At 46.4% G+C, this 22505-nt stretch overlaps 1 protein-coding gene across 4 annotated transcripts in view; it reads left to right on the top strand.

Moving 5' to 3' along the window:
* The first annotated feature begins 20902 nt into the window (after window positions 1-20902).
* Window positions 20903-22505, top strand: part of RBPMS (RNA binding protein, mRNA processing factor) — a 279843-nt gene continuing 278240 nt past the window's right edge. For 2 of the 4 annotated variants that reach the window (XM_040324575.1, XM_040324584.1), the window contains exon 1: window positions 20903-21291. In XM_040324575.1, coding sequence (XP_040180509.1) covers window positions 21229-21291 — 63 coding nt within the window. In that variant the 5' untranslated portion in view covers window positions 20903-21228. The remainder of the gene's footprint in view (window positions 21292-22505) is intronic. The other 2 variants (XR_005743616.1, XM_040324592.1) reach the window with 1 other exon arrangement.

The following is a 22505-nucleotide window of genomic DNA, read 5'->3' as shown; positions in this document are numbered from 1 at the left end:
CTTCCTCCCAAAGAGACATTTCAATAAGTGCTGAGAATCTCCTAAGTTGCAACACTTTTGAAAAATAAATAAATACGCACAAGTTAGTCTTTTTGCGGTATTAAAAGTGCAGAACACTGCCCCTAGCAGTCAGTGCGCTGGTACTACAAGGCAGTCCACTGTTCACTTCAGAACAAATAGCTGCAAAAGGAGATGTAGAAAATGGTATCTTCTCCTCTTTTCCTTTTCCTGGTGCTGTGAAGAAGCCGGCAAGACCCTATCCTTTCTAACTGACCAAACCCCCCAAAGTCCTGCACAAGCAACAAAATGTGGATCCGGAGGGATGAAAACACAAACTGGAAAGGGCAACAGTTCTTGTCCGTAACTTCTTCAAAGGCAATAGCAAAGATGACCACGCAGACATTATGTCTACCTGTAAAACCGTGGATATTGCTAATGTCCCCTCTAGAATTTGTAGAGGTAACAGAAAAAACTTGATCCGCTCTTCCTGGACATTTTAGGACCACTTTATCACTAAAGATGTATCGGCCAGGGCTCCAATCTTTTAAACAGCCTTCAAGTCGGTTGCCTACACAGAGAAAGGCATACTCCATCTCACGGTCAATCTTTGGGACATTCAGATATTCCCAAACAGCATCCCTGTACCAGCTCTCGCTTGATTGCTCAAACACGGGCAGAAGGGCTGGAGGTACGTAGGGATATTCCAATCCATAGTCAACGGCCACTCTTCGCATGACAATGCACTGCAGACGGGCCAGTCTAGGCAGAACACGAGAGTCTCCAAGTCCCGGTAACGCAATGGCGTCAGGTGCCCTTTTTAGTACAGGCACTGCGGCAGGTATGGGGTTGGCGACACTGGTGCTGGATGCACCGACTCCCCATGTAAGTTGCGGGACGCTTGTGTTAGTTGCGCTCCGGCCAGGGCGTTTCTTTCGCCTCAGAGATTTGTTAGCTCGGAAACCTCCACCAAACTGAGACTCAGGGAATTCAGGCTCAAACCAGTGGTCATCTCCATCCGCAGACAAGGAGTCCAGGTCGGAGGTGTCGTATTCCTCCGCAGGCAAATAGGTGCGTTCCCTGATAGGAACGTTAGACAAGTCACTTGTTTGGGCAGGCAGGCCTCGACCGCAGCTGCGGGAAGCCTGTGCGGGTCCCACTTTGGCAATGGCGCGCCATACAGAGACCACATTGGTAGCGGTAGCCTCCGGTACGGCATCGGTTTGCACACTGGCCACACTTTCTTTCTCTTCCACTTCGTTCACTTCGCTTACCTCCGGCGATCTTATTGGAGAAACAGCCGATGGCAGGGTAAGCGTCGATGAGACGGTCATGACCTCCGACTCATCGACCACAGTAGTTGGGGAGGGTTCCGGCCATGGGGCCTCCTCCTCTGCGATCACAGTCCCAGCAATCCAATCCACCTTGTACTCCCGGGGAGCTTCGGTCGGTGGCTCGATCTGAAACAAATAGGTCCGGCACCTCTTGCACCGAACAAATGGCACGATCTGGACAGCCAGCTCCGAGCAGCGGGGGCAGGACAGTCCGAGGGCCTCCACGTCTCCACTTGAAAATAGCACTGACTTCCCGCTGGTCCGCATTCGGATCCTGGTATCTGTCAAGGGTACTCCGGTGGCAGCAGCTGGCGTTGCGTTGACTCCCGATACAGACATCGGGGGTCTCAGTCTCTCAAAAGGCGGTAAAGGAGCAGACATGTCTGCATGTGTTTCTCTCTCGTGGGCGGGCAATCACTCTGCTGCTTGGTGCCAAAGTCGACCTACGTCTCACGCAGGGGTGGGTAACTCCTCCCACTTAAAGTTCTTCTCTGGGCACGTTGCAGGCACACGTCACTCCGCTGCACGTGCACCCAGACTTTTGCTACCTGAGGTTAACTCCTTCCTCACTGCACAGTCCAACACCACGACAATTCCTGGCTCTCAATAGCAGAAAAAAAATCTCACAGTTCTGTTGTCAGAGGCAACAGCCGATCCCGGACGAGCCCCCGAAGGAGCCGCTGGTTATAGAATGGGATGACGTGTTACCTCTGTGAGCGTCTAGGGAAGATGATGAGAGCCTCAGTAAATGGAATGTCCAAACAGCAGGTGTATTTTCTTGTGCCTTTATTTTACCCAACACGGTAAACAATAAAACTTGAGGTAGACAGTGGAGATGTAAGAGGAGGAGAAATAGCAGATTCAGGCTCAACAGTATGGAAGCAGTCGTGCTTCCAACGACACTTTACTTTCGTCGCCACTCCAGCCGGAGTGGGTATAGTGTACCTGGCCAGGCCTCTCACACCGACCTGGCAGCCAGAGTATCACTCAGAATCTTGAGGGAAAAGATCTCTGCCACAGATCCTCCCTAGAACTTAGGTCATGGAAGAAAATCCTCCTCAGTAGTATTTATGCCTGAATTTATGCCTGAAGTTCTCAATTGGGCCACCGACTGACAGGGTGCTGACATCCAACCTTTCAGTGTCCGGTTACCTTGATCCCCGATGGATTGTTGAGGCCCTATTGGATTGCCTGCCTCTCTTGGCTCTCCTCAGGCTGACTCCCCACCGAACAGCTATACCCATTGGGATATTTCCTCAAAATTTGGGGACCCAGTCGATCACTGGGGCCCCCGCCACAGCTTCAAATGACCCCGGGCCAACATGGTCTCGGAATCAGGAACACCGCGTGGCACGCGCACTCCGGCCTGGTAGGCCATCTCGCCGGGGAGCCATGATGTGCGGTCACCCTGAAGGTGGGTGACGCACCAGGAACCAAAGACCCCGTCTAATGGCGTCTAACTCCCTCATCCCCCTTTAAATTTAGAATAGCACCTGTACAGAAAGTACAGAGGCGCTACATGCAGTCTATAGATCTGGAAGTCACAGTGCCACCAGCAGATGAACCCTTTCCTGAGTGTACCCCCTCCCCTTTTCTCTCAGCCAGCCATAGCTGAAGGAGTCCATAAAAGATACCCAGATGCTGCATAAGTCCAGAGGGAAAAGGTCTCATAGGCCAAAGAACTGCTGTGTTCCAAATAAAATTCTCTGCTGCTAGGATACAACCATAAGCTAGATGTCCCACCACTAGAGTCTGGTGCCTGGCTAGGAACTGCACCGCTGGGGTCAGGCAACTGGCTAGATATTCTGTTGGCCAGATTCTCAGAGACATATGACATTAGATCAGTCAAGACAGTAGGCATCCCAGTGCTGGGGTACCATTGGTCATCCACAAACTTAGCTCTGGGGTCATGTGACAACACTGGAACTCTGACACCAGAATGTCTGGTTACAACCGTGTAGCTTGCCTGGTTTCCAGGACTTGTTCCACACATCAACGGCCATCTAGGTTTCTCCAAGGCACTGGTTACCTGACCCAAGTTCCCCAATGCACCTGGAGTTGTGGCAATCGCATCTGGGCCGTGACAAGGCACAAATGGTACTCTGCCACCCCTCTGGATCGCACCACTACCAAGATCATGAAGGCAAACGTAGTTACTAGGTGTGAAGGGTATGTCTGGACCACCAGGCTTTGGCGCAAGTCAATTAATGCTAGCTAGGCAGTAGGCACAAATTTAGTAGAACCCGGCTGGACGGTAAGTAGAGGATCATTAAGATCAGGCTGGATATTGGTCAGAGGATCATCAGAGGCAGACTGGACATCAGGCACCAGACCATCAGGCTGAGCAGCAGGCACTAGACCATCAGGCTGAGCAGCAGGCACATGACCTTCAGGCTGGCTATCAGGCATAGGAACGTCAGGCTGGGCAGCAGGCAAAGGACTGTCAGGCTGGGCAGCAGTCAGAGGACCGTCAGGCTGGGCCACAGGCAGAGGATCTTCAGGCTGGGCAGCAGGCAGAAGACCATCAGGCTGGGCAGCAGGCAGAGTACCATCAGGCTGGGCAGAAGGCACAGAACAATCAGGCTGGGCAGCAGGCTTGAGCAGATCGGCTGGCATACAGCTAGACTGGAGCAGATCGGCTGGCGTGGAGGTAGACTGGAGCAGATCGGCTGACGTGTCGGTAGACTGGAGCAGATCGGCGGCGTGGAGGTAGACTGAAGCTGACCGGCTGGAGTGGAGGTACTGAAGCAGATCGGCTGGCGTGGAGGTAGACTAGAGCAGACCGACTGGCTCAAAAAAATAAGCCAAGTCATCCTCCAAAAACCAAACCAGTGATTCTACCTGAGCCATACTGTAGGGGGAAGAAAATTCATCACTGCCTTTAGGAGTACTGGACAAAGCGAATTTAGGCACAAACTTGAATCAATGGCTGAGCATCACCAAACAACATCCTGCCCTGATCAATTAGGGTATGAGAAAGACGAATGCCTTCAAACAGCTGGACAGTGGCCACTCCTTCAATATCTGGCGGCAGTATTCTTTTTCCTTTGTCACTAGCAAAGAATATAACCTTCTCAGGATGCATCTTGCCACATTATAAAAAAAAACATGGCTTCCCTGTGCAGCCACTTTTGGTCAGGACTGGCCTTGGTGTTATGTAAGGAACAGGTGTGACCAGAAATGTGTGGACTTCCGCAGAGAATATCACTGGCTAAAGTAAAGTGTAAAATAATATAATTTATTTAAAAATAAGTGAATAACACAAATGTAAATGCACCTCAAATATACCAAAACTGTGTAAAGAAAAAACAGATAACCAAGTGACACACAATGAAACACTGACCAAACCAAGTATATACAGGTAACAGGATATATTAATCGTAGTCGTAACAGAGCCAGGGTCATACACGAAAGATCAAGCAGAGGCAGCTGGGAACAAGACCGGACAGGGAGAGGGAAACAGGTGACTGAGCGAGCAGGTAGGAAGGGATAAGGCTGGAGGGTCAGGATCAGGGTCCAGGATCAGGTACACAAGAACTCAGGTCAGAGGCACATGGAGACAGAACACCAAGGCAGGAATGAAGAGCGTGGACAGGGTTTAAATACACTTCCTGAAACCAGCATCAGTTGATTACATGAGATTACGTTAGCTTCTGGCTGCTAAGGGACACCCACTGGTGGACTGGTGGACACTAGAACTGTGCCTAGGTCAGGGAGCTACAGTGCCACCAGCAGGTGAACCTTTTTCTGACACAATGGCTACTTCTGCTGTCTCTGAACCAATAAGCATGGAGAGAGCTGAGAAAGCTGATGCTCTCATGCACATCACTGGATCGAGCTCAGGCAAGTATAAGGGGAGGCTGGGCAGGAAGCTGCATGCAGAAGGTTTTGTTTACCTTCATGCATAGAACGCATAAAGGTAAAAAAAATACCTTCTGCCTTTACAATCACTTAAAAGTGTTTGTAAAGGTTGAAGGTTTTTTACCTTCCTGCCTTGTATACAGGAAGGTAAAAAACCTTTAGTGTGCAGCTCCCCCCTCAGCCCCCCTAATACTTACCTAAGCCCCATCTTGATCCAACAATGTGCACGAGACCCAAGACTCTCCCGGGTTTCTCCCTAGAGATTGGCTGAGATGCAGCACTGGGAGCCATTGGCTCCCTCTGCTGTCAACCATAGCCAGCAAGACATGAGCAAGGGGCTGAGTCATGCTGAGGCTGTGTCCTATGAACGCAGAGAGCTAGCTCGGGAGCACGCATGCACAAGTGCCCCCACAGTAAGCAGCTTGCTATGGGGGCACTCGGCAAGGTGGAGGGGCCAGGAGTTCCGGCGGGAGACCAGAGAAGAGGAGGATCAGGGCTGCTCTGTGCAAAACCATACATTTTTCCTTTTTTTAAATAAAAATGTTTCCTTTACAATCACTTTAAAATTAATTAGAGGTGGGTCAAGTTAAAATAAAAAGCTTTCTGTGGAAACACAATACAGTATTGCCATTTCAAAAGAGAATTCATTTATTTGTCATTACTATCCAAATCTTAAGACTAGTTTTATGTTGTTTTTCCTCATTTTAGGACAATATGCTCCAAGCCATAACATTTCATGTTGTGCCTGATGTAATTAAAGTGAAAATAATATCTCATCCGGCCTTTGTATTAATTGCTAATGGACTTTCAGTTTTTGGGTATATATGCACTTCAAATGAAATTCTTCCTGCCTCATAATAAACTGATGCATCAAATAGAATTCAGCATTACAGCAACAGCTTTCCCATTATAACTAGCTGACCTACAAAGCATCATTGTACAGCAGCTTTTAATGATTAGTGACAGTGTCAGGAAATTGTGGTCTCCTATCTGCTTAAACTGTTTCCTCTCACTAACCTAACTGATAAATGCATTTATATTATATGTATTACAGGCACCAAACCAGGTAGTAAAGACAAACGTTATATATTGTCACCCAGTATGGTTGGTAACTAGACAAGCATGAAATGGATTAACAATGTTAAAGTGGAGTTCCACCCAAAAACGCCCCTAGTATCCTGCGAGAGAGCCGTCGTAGAGCTACGGGCTCTCGCGCAGGGGAGCCAACCTGCCGCCGTAAAATGATGGCGGCAGGTCGGCAAGTAGTTAATAAACCGTGATAAGCCGAGATCATAATGAGAGGCCCCTCTTTACATCAGAGTCTGCACAGAGCCTCCCCTTACATCAGAGTCCGCACAGAGCCTCCCCTTACATCAGAGTCCGCACAGAGCCTCCCCTTACATCAGAGTCCGCACAGAGCCTCCCCTTACATCAGAGTCCACACAGAGCCTCCCCTTACATTAAAGTCCGCACAGAGCCTCTCCTTACATCAGAGTCCGCACAGACCCCATAAACATCAGAGTCCGCACAGACCCCCCTTACATCAGAGTCTGCACAGAGGCCCCCTTACATCAGAGTCTGCACAGAGGCCCTGATTTAAGGGGGGGGGGGTCTGATGTAAGGGGTGTTCTGGGTAACTTGATTTAAGGGTGCATGCTGTGGACTATGGTGTAAAGGGGGTCTCTGCTCACCAAAGCCTGCCCCCCCTCCCCTTTAATAAAGTCCACAGAGCACCCCTTTTTATACACTGGAAGGCAGGAGAGACTAGAGAGGGTGAGCTTACCAGGATTGAGGCTGAGGTGCAGACAGGATGTCTGATGCTTTTTTGGGTTCAAACTTCCTGTCCAGTGCCCACACATGCCCGGGGAGTGTGGGCAGGACAGACTCAGAAGGAGGAGGATCAGATGAGCTCTATCTCTCCTCATGTCTGTGCAGAGAGAGAAGGGGATGTCAGCGCTGGTGTGCTCTGAGGCTGAGCTATGTGTGAGACGAGACATAGCTCAGCCCTGCAGCCATCTACCTCGGAGCTGACACAGGCATGGCTGCACAGCGGGAGGTGAGCGGGGGCCATGACCTGTGTTAACAGAGCTCCAGCAGGAATATTCCTGCTCTGCAAAAACAGCATTTGGTAGTGGTGGCCGGTGGCTGTGCATAGTGTCACTGGCCCGGGGGGAGATTTCTACCCTGCCCCCCCAGTGCCAGCCCTCCCCTGCCTAGGCTGCCATAAAAAAATGCTTAACAGAGGCTGGTTTATGGTATTCCTTTCTACCAGGCAGTTTTGGGTGTTCCTATCCACCATTAAATGTTTCAGTATCTATTTTTCATAATATAAAATTAATAAAAAATCCGGCAGGGATAGTGGAACCCCTCAGAATGGCCACAACAGATGTACAGATCCAGGAACTCTAGCACAGATATTTCATCCGCAGAGTTCATGAGTGCAACTCTCTAGCATCTACCAAAAAATTAAGTATCTATTTTGGGTTCACCGACCCTTACATCAGAAATCCTCAAAAAGTAGCAAGATAAAAATCAAAGGCCCAAAAAAAGAAAAAAGAAATCAAAAGCTAGCTTTTGCTACATTTTTCTCTTTCAATCCCCTGAAGTACTTTTATTCTGCTGCTAGATGTCCCCAAGTTATTAGTCAGCATACGGCCACTTTCTCTGAGCCCAGATCATCTTCAATCCGCCCCAGCCTGTGAATGGACAATGAAACAGCACAGTAATGAGTGATGAGCTCATTTCCTTGTCACTCTAATTCCTCTACCTTTAACATACAAGCCCTATTGTAAAGGGACTGCAAAAAGTTGATGCCGGGTCAAATTCAAAAAGAAATACATTTAGTTAGATATTAATGATTACTAAGCTACATTTTTTTGTGTCTTTTATATTTGCCTAGAGTTCAACCATAGATATCAATACAAATCTGCAGTGTCTTTTTAAAATCTGCCATTGTTTTAGCAATTCTTTTTTTTTGTGTGTGTGTAAAATTGCTCAGTAAAGATGGAAATTGACATTTAACTGTGAAGATAAAGATATACCTGTGAAGATAACTGTAATGAAAATAAAATATTGTTAGACTCACGTAAAAAAAAAAATTGTGGTCAGTACAGGTCGTTGGTTTGGAAAAAGGAACATTCTAAGAATTTTCTGTTAAGGAAACAAATTCCATGTTTGGCCACCATTGGTCTAATGCCACGTACACACAATCTGTCTTTTTCCCGGCCAAATCACATCGGAATTCCGACGGAATTCCATCGGAAAAATATAGAACATGTTCTATATCTGAACTCCGATGGAATTCCTGATGAAAAAACTCAGATGGGGCTACACACGATCGGAAAATCCGATGGAAAAAGTCCATCAGACTTTTTCCATCGTAAATTCTGATCGTGTGTATGGGGAATTAGTCCTCTCGTACCCTGGTCACAAACATTGTTAATCAAGTGTATGCACAATACCGTTCATGGTGTCTTGGAACTAAGCAATTTTGCATGGTTGACTGTCTCTGGATGAAAGCAGCCAGCTTGTCCTGGTATTTAATTTTCTCTCCATACATTCCAGGATTTATATTACATTCTTATGTGTTCTGCATATATGCTGTGGAAAGGGAATTCCTGTTAGCATTTTTTATTCATGCTCCCTGTCAGCTCTAATTGGTGTGTCAAGAACAGAACCCGGCCTTTATGATGACTGCGTTGGGCCACGGGTCTGAAAATATATGAGAAGGGTAAAGTTACATGGTTTTGCATGAGTTTATGTTATAGGGGGAAATTTTTCAGGCAATTTAAACTTCCTTCAGATCTCAAAAAATGATTGAGTGGAGGAAAACAACCTACCACTACTAATTTCCATAGCTAGTTGTTAGTAGGTCACCTTGAATTATTCTGTTGATTGTGCAATCAAAAACTGATTCAAATTGCATGAAAATTGTCATGTCTGTAGCTAAAATTTTTAGTGCATATATAGATGTAAAATATATCCTTATAACTGAAGCAGTTATTTCACTGCTTTTTCAGAGCAGCTTAGTAGTAAAGATAGGGAGTCCCTTGGTTTCCTGGCTCTAAACTGGCTTAGAACATTGTGACAATAGGTAAGTGGGCAGCACAGTGTTTAAGTGGTTAGCACTTCTTGGCAGCACTAGGGTCATTGGTTCAAATCCCAACCATGGCACCTGCCTGGAGTTTGTATGTTCTCCCTGTGCCTACGTGGGTTTCCTCTGGGTACTCTGATTTCCTCCCACACTCCAAAGACATGCTGATAAGTTTATTGGATCTTGTCTAAATTGCTCCTAGTATGTATATACCGTATTTATCGGCGTATACCGCGCACTTTTTTGCCCTGAAATTCAGGGCAAAATCGTGGGTGCGCGATATACGCCGATACCCGCTTCCCGCGCCGAGTTTAAACTACTGCGTCGGCATATACCGAGCGCAGTACACTCGTGTATAGTCGGGCAGGCTCGGCTCCTCTCGCAGTCACGTCCTGGACGTACAGGACGCACGGGATGTGACCGCGAGAGGAGCCGAGCCTGCCCGACTATTCACGAGTGTACTGCGCTCGGTATATGCCGGTGCAGTAGTTCAAACTCAGCGCGGGAAGCGGGGATCGAGCGGTGAGGACACCACAGAAAGACGCCGGACCCGACGAGGAGGACACCACCGAAGCCGCAGACGGACGCCGGACACGACGAGGCCGCCGATGGACGCCGCGCAAGACACCAAAACTGTAAGTACTAAAATCTTTTTTTTTTTACAGGAATGCGGGTCCACTTTAGGGGTGCGCGCTATACGCCGGAGCGCGCAATACCCCAATAAATACGGTATGTGTGTTAGGGAACGTTAGATCTGTAAGCTCCTTGAGGGCAGGGACTGATGTGAATGTACAATAAATGTAAAGCGCTGAGTTAATTAATGGTGCTATATACTGTAAATACCTGTAATAAGTACATTTTTAGGAGATGACTGAGAATGGTAAAAAAAAGTATGTAGCCCCTATACAGAAGAACATTTGCTTCTGCCATCATTAGTCACAAGCCTACTTTTCTAATAGTATATCCAAACTTCTATTTGAAAAAAAAAAAAATGTTCTTAAACCGGTGGTTCACCCTTATTAACATGTTTTTAGCATAAAATGAGGCATAGTAGCGCGAGCTACAGTATGCCTGTCTTTATTTTTTTATCCCTGTACTCACAGTGTAATCGTAGACACAAGATTCCGACTCCCCGCGGGGAATGGGCATTCCTATGGAGAGGGAAGGTGATTGACGGCCGGCTCTGGCACGTCACGCTCCCCGAAGACAGCCGGAACAGGTCTCGGCTCTTCACGGCGCTATACGGCGCCTGCGCACAGACTATGCGCAGGCGCCGTGAAGCGCCAAGTCCTATTTCGGGTATTTCCGGAGAAGCGTGACGTGCCAGAGTCAATCATGCTGCCTCTCCATAGGAACGCCCATTCCCCGAGGGGGGTCGGAATCTTGTCTCTACGATTACACTGTGAGTACCGGACTAAAAAAATAAAGACAGGCATTCTGTAGCTCGTGCTACTATGCCTCATGTTATGCTAGAAGAATTTTTTTTTATTTTTTTTTATTTAATAGGGTGAACCCCCGCTTTAAAGCACAACTCCAGGCAAAACATTTTTTTTCCCTTGCAGCAGTGTAGTGCCTGCACTGCAAGGGTTAACTGCCTTTTTGTCCAAGGAGTAGAAAGCCTATATTCACCCGTTTCTTACGACACTCCCCCACAATCCAGCAGAGGACTGTTACCAAAGTCCTCATGTCCAGAGCAGGGCTATGGGCTTGATAACGTCAGGAACAGTCCACCAAATAAGACGGCTAAAACGCCATGAGGGTAGGAGCCGCAGGGACAGGTCTTATTTTGAGAGGATCGGAGAATCAGGTAAGAATAAATCCATTCTCCAATTCTCTAGACAAACAAGAAGAAATAACCCATGCAGTGTGGGCACAGATCCACTGCTAGGGAAACCTTTTTTCTGCCTGGAGTTGGGCTTTAGGCTTCATGTACACTTGAGTTTAGGAGCTTTTGATGTTTTTTGGCCAAAGCTTACCTAAACACAACTCCATAAAAGCCTATGGGGCTGATTTACTATAAACAATGCGCTGCGCCGGTTCATGGCTCAATTGGTGCGCTGGATAAATCATTAATTGAGCGTATGAATCGGCGCATCAGCGGGCGCAATGCAATAATAAATATGTAAAGCTGCCAAACTCCCTTTAGAAGTCTATGGGAGAAATCAAAAGTGTTAATTTTAAAGGTTAATATGCAAGTTTTTGTCATAAAAAGTGTTTGGGGACCTGAGTCCTGCCCCAGGGGACATGTATCAATGCCAATTTTCATTTTCTAAACGTCAGTGAATTTAATAATGCTTAAAGTGAAACAATAAAAGTGAAATTTTCCTTTTAATTTCGTACCTAGGGGGTGTATAATATGCCTGTAAATTAGTGCATGTTTTCCGTGGTTCCGTGTCCCTGCACAAAATGACATTCTGAAGGAAAAAAAGTCATTTAAAAATCACTCGCGGCTATAATGAATTGTCGGCTCCCGGCAATTCAGAGAAAATTCATTCATAAAAAAAAAAAAGCGTGGGGGTCCCCCCAAATTCAATAACCAGGCCCTTCAGGCCTGGTATGGATATTAAGGGGAACCCCGCCGTCAAATTAAAAAAAAAATGACGTGGGGTTCCCCCCAAATATCCATACCAGGCCCTTCAGGTCTGGTATGGATTTTAAGGGGAACTCCACCCCAAATAAAAAAAAATGGCGTGGAGTTCCCCCAAAAATCCACACCAGACCCCTTATCCGAGCACAAGGCCTGGCCGGCCGCAAGAAAAGAGGGGGGACAAGAGAGTGCCCCCCCTCCTGAACCGTACCAGGCCACATGCCCTCAACATGGGGAGGATGCTTTGGGGTCCCCCCCAAAGCACCTTGTCCCCATATTCATGGGGACAAGGGCCTCATCCCCACAACCCTGGCCGGTGGTTGCGGGGGTCTGCGGGTGGGGGGCTTATCGGAATCTGGAAGACCCCTTTAACAGATCCCCGGATCCCGGCCCCCCCTGTGTGAAATGGTAATGAGGTACATTGTACCTCTACCATTTCACCCAAAAAAGTGTAAAAAATAAAAAAATAGTCAGTTTCTGACAATTCCTTTATTAATGTCTTCTTTCCGCACTTCTCATTCTCCCATCTTCTTTTCTGCTCTCGAGTTTCTTCCTCCATCTTGTTCTTCCTCTGCTTCTTTCTTCGGTCTTCTCGTTCGCCTCTTGCACTGGCTTCTTCTTCCCCGCTTGGTTCTCCGGACGACCCGCTTCCAATTGAAGTTTCCGCCGTGTGACGATTCTGTTTTTATGACAGTTCATTTATCACTGAGGACGCGGCGTCACCCGTGCGTCAAAGGGGGGCGGGGTCACTGGATGACGCCGCGTCCTCAGTGATAAAAGAACTGTCATAAGAACAGAAGCGTCACACAGCCAGGACTTCAATTGGAAGGGTGTCGTCTGGAGAACCAAGCGGGGAAGAAGAAGCAGGTGCAAGATGCGGACAAGAAGACCGAAGAAAGAAGCAGAGGAAGAACAAAATGGAGGAAGAAACCCGAATGCAGAAAAGAAGATGGGAGAAGAAGAAGCGCGGAAAGCTGACATTAATAAAGGAATTGTCAAAAACCGGCTATTGTTTTTTTTTTTACATTTTTGACACTTTTATTTAGTGAAATGGTAGAGGTACAATGTACCCCATTACCATTTCTCACGCGGGGGGGGGGGGCGAGATCTGGGGGTCCCTTATATGTCTTCCAGATTATGATAAGCCCCCCCAACAGCAGACCCCCACAACCACCGGCCAGGTTTGTGGGGATGAGGCCCTTGTCCCCATCAACATGGGGACAAGGTGCTTTGGGGGGGACCCCAAAGCATTCCCCCATGTTGAGGGCATGTGGCCCGGTACGGTTCAGGAGGGGGGCGCTCTCTCGTCCCCCCTCTTTTCCTGCGGCTGGCCAGGTTGCGTGCTCGGATAAGGGGTCTGGTGTGGATTTTTGGGGGAACTCCACGCCATTTTTATTTGGGGTCTAGTTCCCCTTAAAATCCATACCAGATCTGAAGGAGAAAGAGCCAGCTGCAGCCAGGATGGCTGGTAGTGCCCAAAGAGGTGATACTGGGAGAAGTAGCCACAGATAGGACAGCTAGCACCAATGACTTCTATTTTTGGTTACACCATAGGGGCCCGCGGTCCCTGCCTGCGAAGGCCATTTTTCCAGATTCAGCTGAGACTGTGCTGAATCTGAAACTGTGCTAGCTGGTCTAGGAAGTTGTTGTTCTGCAAGCACGTCAATGTTAGAGGTAAAAGAGGAAAATGTGTATATAATGGGTGCATATAGTTCAAGTCCCTAAAGAGTACTACTGATCAAATGGGCATCCCATATCTACCCTTCCCTATCCAGGTTCAATTCCCCTAATAAAAAAATAAAAAAAAACAAGGACTGCTTCTTGTCTCTGAAGTAAATGGAAGTTTGTGTGTTTGGTTGTACAGGGTGGGAGACAACCACCTACATCAGTGGCCCCTATGGGTTGGCAGTGGGGGCATTTAGGAGGGTTTTAAAAAGTGTAAAGTAAGCCTAGATATGCAAAATATTGTATATCATTGCTGGAGTCCAGTTTTTAGGAGATTTTAGTGACAGATAGGAGTAGTTTACAAGTATGTAGTGATAAGGATTTTATTTTAATATTTCAAAATGTAATCTACAGCTGTTCCAAAAATTTATTTTAACTTATGGTCAGCAAGCAAAGACAGGGCTGCGCTGTGTACAGTGTATATACTAATAATATTTATTGTAAACTTGATCCGAGAGCTCCATCCTGTTTCCAGGTTAGCTGCTAAACATAGTTACTACAGTTGGCTGACATGAAAACAAAATATCTATTGTTTGTGTAATTATTAATAGATCCGGTATGAGCAGCCTGCTGCAGACTGGCCTCTAACAGGTACAGCTCAGGCCTCGTGGCGTCTGCTCAGCTTCACGGATTTCTGGCAGATCGTCCACGCATTGCGCCAATTTTACAAAGGACAGGCAATCTGTTATACGCAGTGTTAAAAACCTGGTTATTACACAAAAGTCATAGGCGCTCCTAAGGATCTTGCCTCCGCATGGCAAACATATACATGAATTTGTGGCAAGCACCACGTGCAGAGGCGCACTAAGGCTGGCGTGTAAGGCTGCATTCACATATTGGCCCGGATTCAGATTGAATTTACGTTGGCGTATCTATTGATACGCCGCGTAAGTTCTAGGAAGTGCCGGTGTATCTTCTTTCTGTATTCAGAAAGCAAGATACGCCAGAATTTTACTAAGATACGGCCGGCGTAAGTCTCTTACACCGTTGTATCTTAGTTGCATATTTACGCTGGCCGCTAGGTGGCGCTTCCGTAGATTTACGCGTAGAATATGTATACGCCGATTCAGAAACGTATGCCCGGCGCATTTTTTTACGTTGTTTACGTAAGGCTTTTTCCGGCGTAAAGTTACCCCTGCTATATGAGGCGTACGCAATGTTTAGTATGGACGTCGGGCCAGCGCCGAATTTTCCGTCGATTACGTCGTTTGTGTAAGTCATTTGCGAATAGGGCTGTAAGTAAGTTACGTTCACGTCGAAAGCATTGACTATTTGCGGCGTAATTTGGAGCATGCGCACTGGGATATGATCACGGACGGCGCATGCGCCGTAAGTCAAAAACGTCATTTACGTGGAGTCAGCCTTGATTAACATACAACACGCCCACTGCCTAGATAATTTGTATTACGCTGGCTTACGCCGGACCACATACGCTACGCCGCCGTAACTTAGGGCGCAGGTTCTTTCTGAATACAGAACCTGCCTCACTAGGTTACGGCGGCGTAGCGTATCTGAGATACGCTACGCCCGCACAAAGTAACGTCGGGCTTTCCAGGAAGTTGATGAAAGAGATGACCAGCAGTCAGGCAGCACTCGCAACAGGAAGAGTCGGTTCACACTTAGGCCTTGTACACACGACCGGATCTATCCGCTGGGATTTATCCGCAGATCAGTTCCAGCGGATAGATCCGGTCGTGTGTACGGCCTAGCGGACATTTATCGGCGGATAAAAATCCAGCCGACGGATTTCAAGCGGATAAAAATTTCATAGCATGCTAAGAAATCTATCCGCTTGAATCCTGTCCAGCGGATTGATCCGGTGGTCTGTACAGACTCACCGGATCAATCTGTCCGCTCCCCTCCCTCGCATGCGTCGTAATGATTCGACGCATGCGTGGAAGTCTTTACCTTCCAGCGTCGCGCACGTCGCCGCGTCATCGTCGCGGCGACGGCGCGACACGTTACCGCGGATGGATTCCGCGCGGATTTCGATCTGATGGTGAGTACAGCCATCAGATCCAAATCCGCCAGAGGATTTATCCGCTGGAAACGGTCCGGCAGACCGTTTCCAGCGGATATCCTGTGGTGTGTACGAGGCCTAAGGTGGCACGACTCCGGGGGCGGCTCTGCAAGTCGTCCTGTGGACGACTCCAGAGGCGATTTGCAAGACGACTTCTGTATAGAAGTCAATGCAAGTCGCCCCGAGCCGCCCCCGAAGTCGTACAGGGAGTAAATTTCTAAGTCGGAGCGACTTGCGTCGCTCCGATTAGAATGCTCCCATTGCACTGCATGGGAAGCGACTCAAAAGGAGATTTGTTTGGGTAAGTGTATATTTGTTTGTCAAAACAAACTATTGTTTGTATTGTTATTACAATGCTGATGTTATGAAATGAAAGTGCATGCTGTGATCTTTAACCATACCTCCCAACAAGCACGGATTCTGCGGGATTGTCCCGCACTGACTGCATATTCCCGCAGTCCCGCAAAAGGGTTAATTTTCCCGCACTGAGGAACAAACTGCAAGCAAACACCCCCCCCCCCCCTCCTCTCAACAAGCGAGCGGAGCTGAATGGGCAGTACTACTGTAGGAGGAGGCGAGCGGTGCTGATTGGGCAGTACTGTAGGAGGAGGCGAGCGGAGCTGATTGGGCAGTACTGTAGGAGGAGGAACCGTAGCGGCGCGTGGATGAGACACTCTGTGCACAGATGACAGACATCCACCAAGCTCAACAACTTAAATTCGCCCCCCCCCCCCCGCTCAATAACTGTCCCGCAGTGGTGGACTTTTTAGATGTTATTCTCAAAAGACGGCCACAAGGTGGCTCTCTATTTCCGGGAGGACGTCTATAGGCGTCCTTGGCTCCTCCGGCCACTGGGGGGCGCGCAAACGCTGCATCACTGAGATGCCGATGCACGTGCCTGGCGGCCGCGATGTCCGCCAGGCACCCGCGAACGGCTGTTACACAGACAAGGACGTGGATCTGTGTGTGTAAACACAGAGATCCACGTCCTGTCAGGGAGAGAGGAGACCGATGCTGTGTTCATTTCTACATAGGGACACAGATCGGTCACCTCCACCAATCAGTCACCTCCCCCCACAGTTAGAAACACTATGCGGGGTACATATTTAACCCCTTCCTCGCCCCCTAGTGTTAACCCCTTCCCTGCCAGTCACATTTATACAGTAATTAGTGCATATTTATAGCACTGGTCGCTGTATAAATGTGAATGGTCCCAAAAATGTGTCAAAAGTGTCCGATGTGTCTGCCATAATGTCGCAGTCCCAATAAAAACCGCAGATCACCGCCATTACTAGTAAAAAAAATTTTTTTAAAAAATAATAATTCTGTCCCCTATTTTGTAGGCGCTATAACTTTTTTTTTTTTTACCAAAAATATGTAGAAGAATACCTATTGGCCTAAACTGAGATTTTTTTTTTTTTTTTTTTTTTAATTGGGATATTTATTATAGCAAAAAGTAAAAAATATTGTGTTTTTTTCAAACTTGTCACTCTTTTTTTGTTTATAGCGCAAAAAATAAAAACCGCAGAGGTGATCAAATACCACCAAAAGAAAGCTCTATTCGTGGGGAAAAAAGGACGTAAATTGTGTTTGGGAGCCACACCGCACGACCGCGCAATTGTCAGTTAAAGCGACGCAGTGCCGGAAGCTGAAATTTTGCCTGGGCAGGAGGAGGGTATATGTGCCCAGTAAGTTAAATTGTCTGTATTCAAAGCAAACAGACCCGAATTGCAGAGTGAAGGAGGAACTGCCGCTCTGTAGCTGTAAAACTGCTTTAGGACGGTCAGCGAGTGGTTAAAAAAGGAAGATCCACGGCGTCTCCTCAGTACCTCCTTCCTCTCTCTGTATTGTAAAAATTTTATTTTTCACTGTTGTTTTTCAGAAGCACAAGCTCTCCAGTAGAATTTATCCGTTTACGTGAATGAGACAAACCACTTAACACTGGCAGGAGTGATTAAAATGTTCAGCTTTGATTTATTCATGCAAAATATTTATTTCAAAAAGAAAAAAAAACTATTTGCTGAAAAGTGTGAGCTGGAGTTTGGCTTTAATGTGTTAGTGCATCTAAATCTGCTAGTACTTCCAACAGTCCTCCCCAAACGGACAATGCTCCTGTTTTGCTGTGCCCCCTGTACATCATCCACAGTTGTGTCTCACTAATACAGGAGATGGGTTACTGGCCAGATCACCAGGGGAAAACAATGGGAAAAAGACAAAGAAAATAAATAAATAAATAATGCAGCCACCACATCTAATGACTGGTAATCTGCAATATATATCTGCAACTCCTGATTGCAGCGTATTTCCGAAACACACTACAAAACACACATATTTGTGTGTTTCGCACAACAAACACCACAAAGTATCTCCAGAACCTTTTCGGTCTCGGAGCATCTGGTGTTTTGTTGTGCGAAAAAAGTGCGGCAAAACATGCGTCTACTACCAGTGTTTTGAGTGCCATTAACAATTAAAGCGGAGTTCCGCCCAATATACAGCTAGGTCTTAAACTAAACACCACCCCACCCCCCCTCGTTTTGGCTATATATATATATATATATATATATATATATATATATACACAAAGGTGTACTTCCATCCTAATCGCGGCGAGGCATGTAATTTCCTCTTCTGCCTCGTGCCCCACCACCGCTGCTTTCTGGGACCTATGTGTGTCCCAGAAGATGACGGGCCATTCAGAAAGCACCACGCGACTCGCACATGCACAGTAGGAAACCGGTTGTGAAGCCCGAAGGCTCCACTGCTGATTTCCCTTAGTTGCAATGGAGGCACCTGCACCCAAACTGATGGATTGACCAATCGGCTTTGGGGGGGGGGGGGCGATATTGCAGGATCCCTGGACAGGTTAGTGTCCTTATTTAAAGTCAGCAGCTACAGTATTTGCAACCCCCGATTGCAGCGTGTTTCTGAAATGCATGGCAAAACACATTTTGTGTGTGTTGTCGCCTGTTTAGGAAACGTTTAAGAAACGCACAAGTGTGAATGCAGCCTAAAGCCTAGTACTCACGATTAGAAAATCGTACGAAAAATACCACTAAGTGATCGTTAGCACAGAGCTTTCGAGGGTAGATCATGAGCGCTCATCAGAAATTATCCGAAGGGACAAGCATGACATTTTTTTTACGTACCATACCAAGTCGTACGATTTTCATTTAAAGAGTACAGTTTTCATCCAAAAAAAAAATCAGAAGAGCAAGACCACGCATGCTCAGAAACAAAAGTATACCTTACAATAGAATAAAACGCATGACATCACTTCCGAACTTGTATTCTGTCATACGAGAATTTTTGTACGTTTAGTAACCTTAAATTTTCAAAATGAGACTAGCATAGATAAAAAAAAAGAAGAAAAAAAGGACAATCGCCTGTCTGATATTCTCATTGTGTGTGCAAGACTTAAAGCAGAACTCCACCCAAAAGAGGAAGATCCGTTTGTTTGCATCCTCCACGGCCACCACATTTGCCACTAATTTGGGGGAGTGGATACCTGGTTTTGACAGCCGCAGCGATCTGAGCCGGAGGTTCTGCCCCCTCCCCTTCAGTAGGTACCAGAAGACCACAGGATCATTCACAAGGCGCAATTCGCACATGCGCAGTACAAAACAGGCTGTGCAGCCTGTTTCCCGTACTAGAGATGCCGGCGCCTGCACCCGAAGCTGATTGAAGAATCGGTTCGGGTGAGGACATTGCTGGATCCCTGGACAGGTAAGTGTCCTTACATTAAAAATCAGCAGCTACAGTATTTGTAGCTGCTGACTTAAACATTTTTGGGGGGAGCCTGGAGCTCCTCTTTAAGATTGCCTCTGTCTAACAGCACTTTGTCGCTATCTCCAGCTGCACCCGAGAGATCTCTAAGTATACCTACGCTCGCTCTTGCGTCCTAACTGAAGAACTAAAATCGCTCGCTCTTGCATCCTAACAGAAGAATTAAAATCGCTCGCTCTTGCGTCCTAACTGAAGAATTAAAATCGCTCGCTCTTGCGTCCTAACTGAAGAATTAAAATCGTTCTCTCTTGCGTCCTAACTGAAGAATTAAAATCGTTCTCTCTTGCGTCCTAACTGAAGAAATAAAATCGTTCTCTATTGCGTCCTAACTGAAGAATTAAAATCGCTCGCTCTTGCGTCCCAACTGAAGAATTAAAATCGCTCGCTCTTGCGTCCTAACTGAGGAAATAAAATCGTTCTCTCTTGCGTCCTAACTGAAGAAATAAAATCGTTCTCTATTGCGTCCTAACTGAAGAATTAAAATCGCTCGCTCTTGCGTCCTAACTGAAGAACTAAAATCGTTCTCTATTGTGTCCTAACTGAAGAACTAAAATTGCTCGCTCTTGCGTCCTAACTGAAGAACTAAAATCGCTCGCTCTTGCGTCCTAACTGAAGAAATAAAATCGTTCTCTATTGCGTCCTAACTGAAGAATTAAAATTGTTCTCTCTTGCGTCCTAACTGAAGAAATAAAATCGTTCTCTATTGCGTCCTAACTAAAGAATTAAAATCGCTCGCTCTTGCGTCCAAACTGAAGAATTAAAATCGTTCTCTATTGCGTCCCAACTGAAGAATTAAAATCGCTCGCTCTTGCGTCCTAACTGAGGAAATAAAATCGTTCTCTCTTGCGTCCTAACTGAAGAAATAAAATCGTTCTCTATTGCGTCCTAACTGAAGAATTAAAATCGTTCTCTCTTGCGTCCTAACTGAAGAACTGAAATCGTTCTCTCTTGCGTCCTAACTGAAGAACTAAAATCGTTCTCTCTTGCGTCCTAACTGAAGAACTGAAATCGTTCTCTCTTGCGTCCTAACTGAAGAACTGAAATCGTTCTCTCTTGCGTCCTAACTGAAGAACTGAAATCGTTCTCTCTTGCGTCCTAACTGAAGAATTAAAATCGTTCTCTCTTGCGTCCTAACTGAGGGGAGAAATGCTAGAAATGCTGCAACAGCCCAGCAAACCTTTTGATCAATGTATTATGGAATCTACAAGCGATCTTCTGGTGTATGATCAGCTGAACAGACGTCTGTCTCCATGCAGCTTGTAAACTGGTCTTATCTTCTCCTCGCTCCATAACTTTGTTCTATCTCACTGCATTTCACCTCCTGACCCTTTCTGGAAAACATCATTTTTTTTAAGACGCTTTTAAACCCTCTCTCTTTTTTTTTTTTTTGTAACTAAGTAATTGAAAGTGATACTGATTTTTTTTTTTTTTTACTCCCCCTCCTTCCATGTCTTCTATACGCCGTCCCTCCCTCCCATCCAGAAAACTGGGAGTTAGTTGCTAGCTGTGAAGTTGACTTGAGTCCCTCCCTCCAGAGAGAAAGCCGAGGCTGGATCTAACCCTAATCACCAACAGTCAAGAACATTTCCCCTTCCCTCCCTTCCCCTGCTCTCTCTCATGCTTTTTCCTCCTTATCTCTATCACAGACCATCTGCAGCACAGCATCACTCTACCAGGATAAGCTGACTATTCTTCTCATTGGACCTCAAGGAGAGATCCTTTAATTTCCTAGCATTTACTGACTTGTAACTTTTCACTCCATAGCTGCCAGTTGTGTGCTGGGCAGACTCATCAGTGCAGGCAGCACGCAGTCACTCAGGAGGTCACAATGAACAGCAACCTAGCTGACAAAGAGAGCTGTCCTGATGACATCAGCCTTCCAGAGGAGGAGGTAGGTGTCCTTTACCACCATGACAATCTTCTCAACATGACTATTCTTTCCTGTAGGACTCATACACAAGTTTACAATGCACTGATGCAGTGTAAAGAGCGACAGCGATATGAAACATGCTACAACCCATAGCAACCGGTGAGATGTGAGTCTTCCTTAGGGTGGTCATACATGTAACGATCTGAAAGATCTACATTTGTGAATTATTTAAAAGACGCATATTTTGTCATTTGGGTTGATTTACTAAGATTGGAGAATGCAAAATCTGGCGCAGCTCTTGCATAGTAACCAATCGGCTTCCAGTTTGTTTTTATCAACACTTAAAGGGGTTGTAAAGGTTTGTTTTTTATTTTCTAAATAGGTTTCTTTAATCTAGTGCATTGTTGGTTCACTTACCTTCCATTTCCCTTCTAAATGTTTTTTTTTCTTTGAATTTCTCACTTCCTGTTTCTCCTCAGTAAGCTTGCCCCCATCATCCGAGCCGTTCTGGCCGGGGGTTAGTCAACGTGCTCGTCCCCTCCCTTGGGACTACATCCCTGCAGGGAGACGTTCACAGTGTCTCCCCGCAAGGATGTAGTCCCAAGGGAGGAGGCGAGCACGCTGACTAACCCCCGGCCAGAACGGCTCGGATGATGGTGGAAAGCTTACTGAGGAGGAACAGGAAGTGAGAAATTCAGACAAAGAAAAAAAACATTTAGAAGGGAAATCAAATGAAAAGGTAAGTGAACCAACAATGCACTAGCTTAAAGGAACCTATTTAGAAAATAAAAAACTAACCTTTACAACCCCTTTAATTGAAGAAGCTGAAGGTAGAAGCTGATTGGCTACTGTACCATGCAGAGCTGCACCAGGTTTTGCACCCTCCAGTTTTAGTAAATCAGCTCTACTAATTGATTTGCAGCAAAATCGATCCACTTCATTGAAATTATTCTGATCGATCTAGACAGGAAATCTGGTTGTAGGAAAGTCGATTGATATGATCATTAAGTGTATGGCACATCGAACAATGGGCAAGAACACTTGGCACTTGTGTAATGGTGTTATTGATCATCTTTTCGATCTTGCAATTGTATTTTTTCCTGGACAGTAAATTGAATGACAATGCCACCATAGGCTATAGCCTGGTTCTGTTAGCTATTTCCTTTTGCACACTGTGCCATATCAGCGCTGGCATTATTATTACTATTATTGTTATACTGGATTTATACAGCGCC

The sequence above is a fragment of the Rana temporaria genome, chromosome 1 (genome assembly GCF_905171775.1).
Source record: "Rana temporaria chromosome 1, aRanTem1.1, whole genome shotgun sequence".
NCBI lineage: Eukaryota > Metazoa > Chordata > Amphibia > Anura > Ranidae > Rana > Rana temporaria.
The sequence above is the reverse complement of the archived record's forward strand: the minus strand, read 5'-3'. Positions and strand labels throughout refer to the sequence as shown.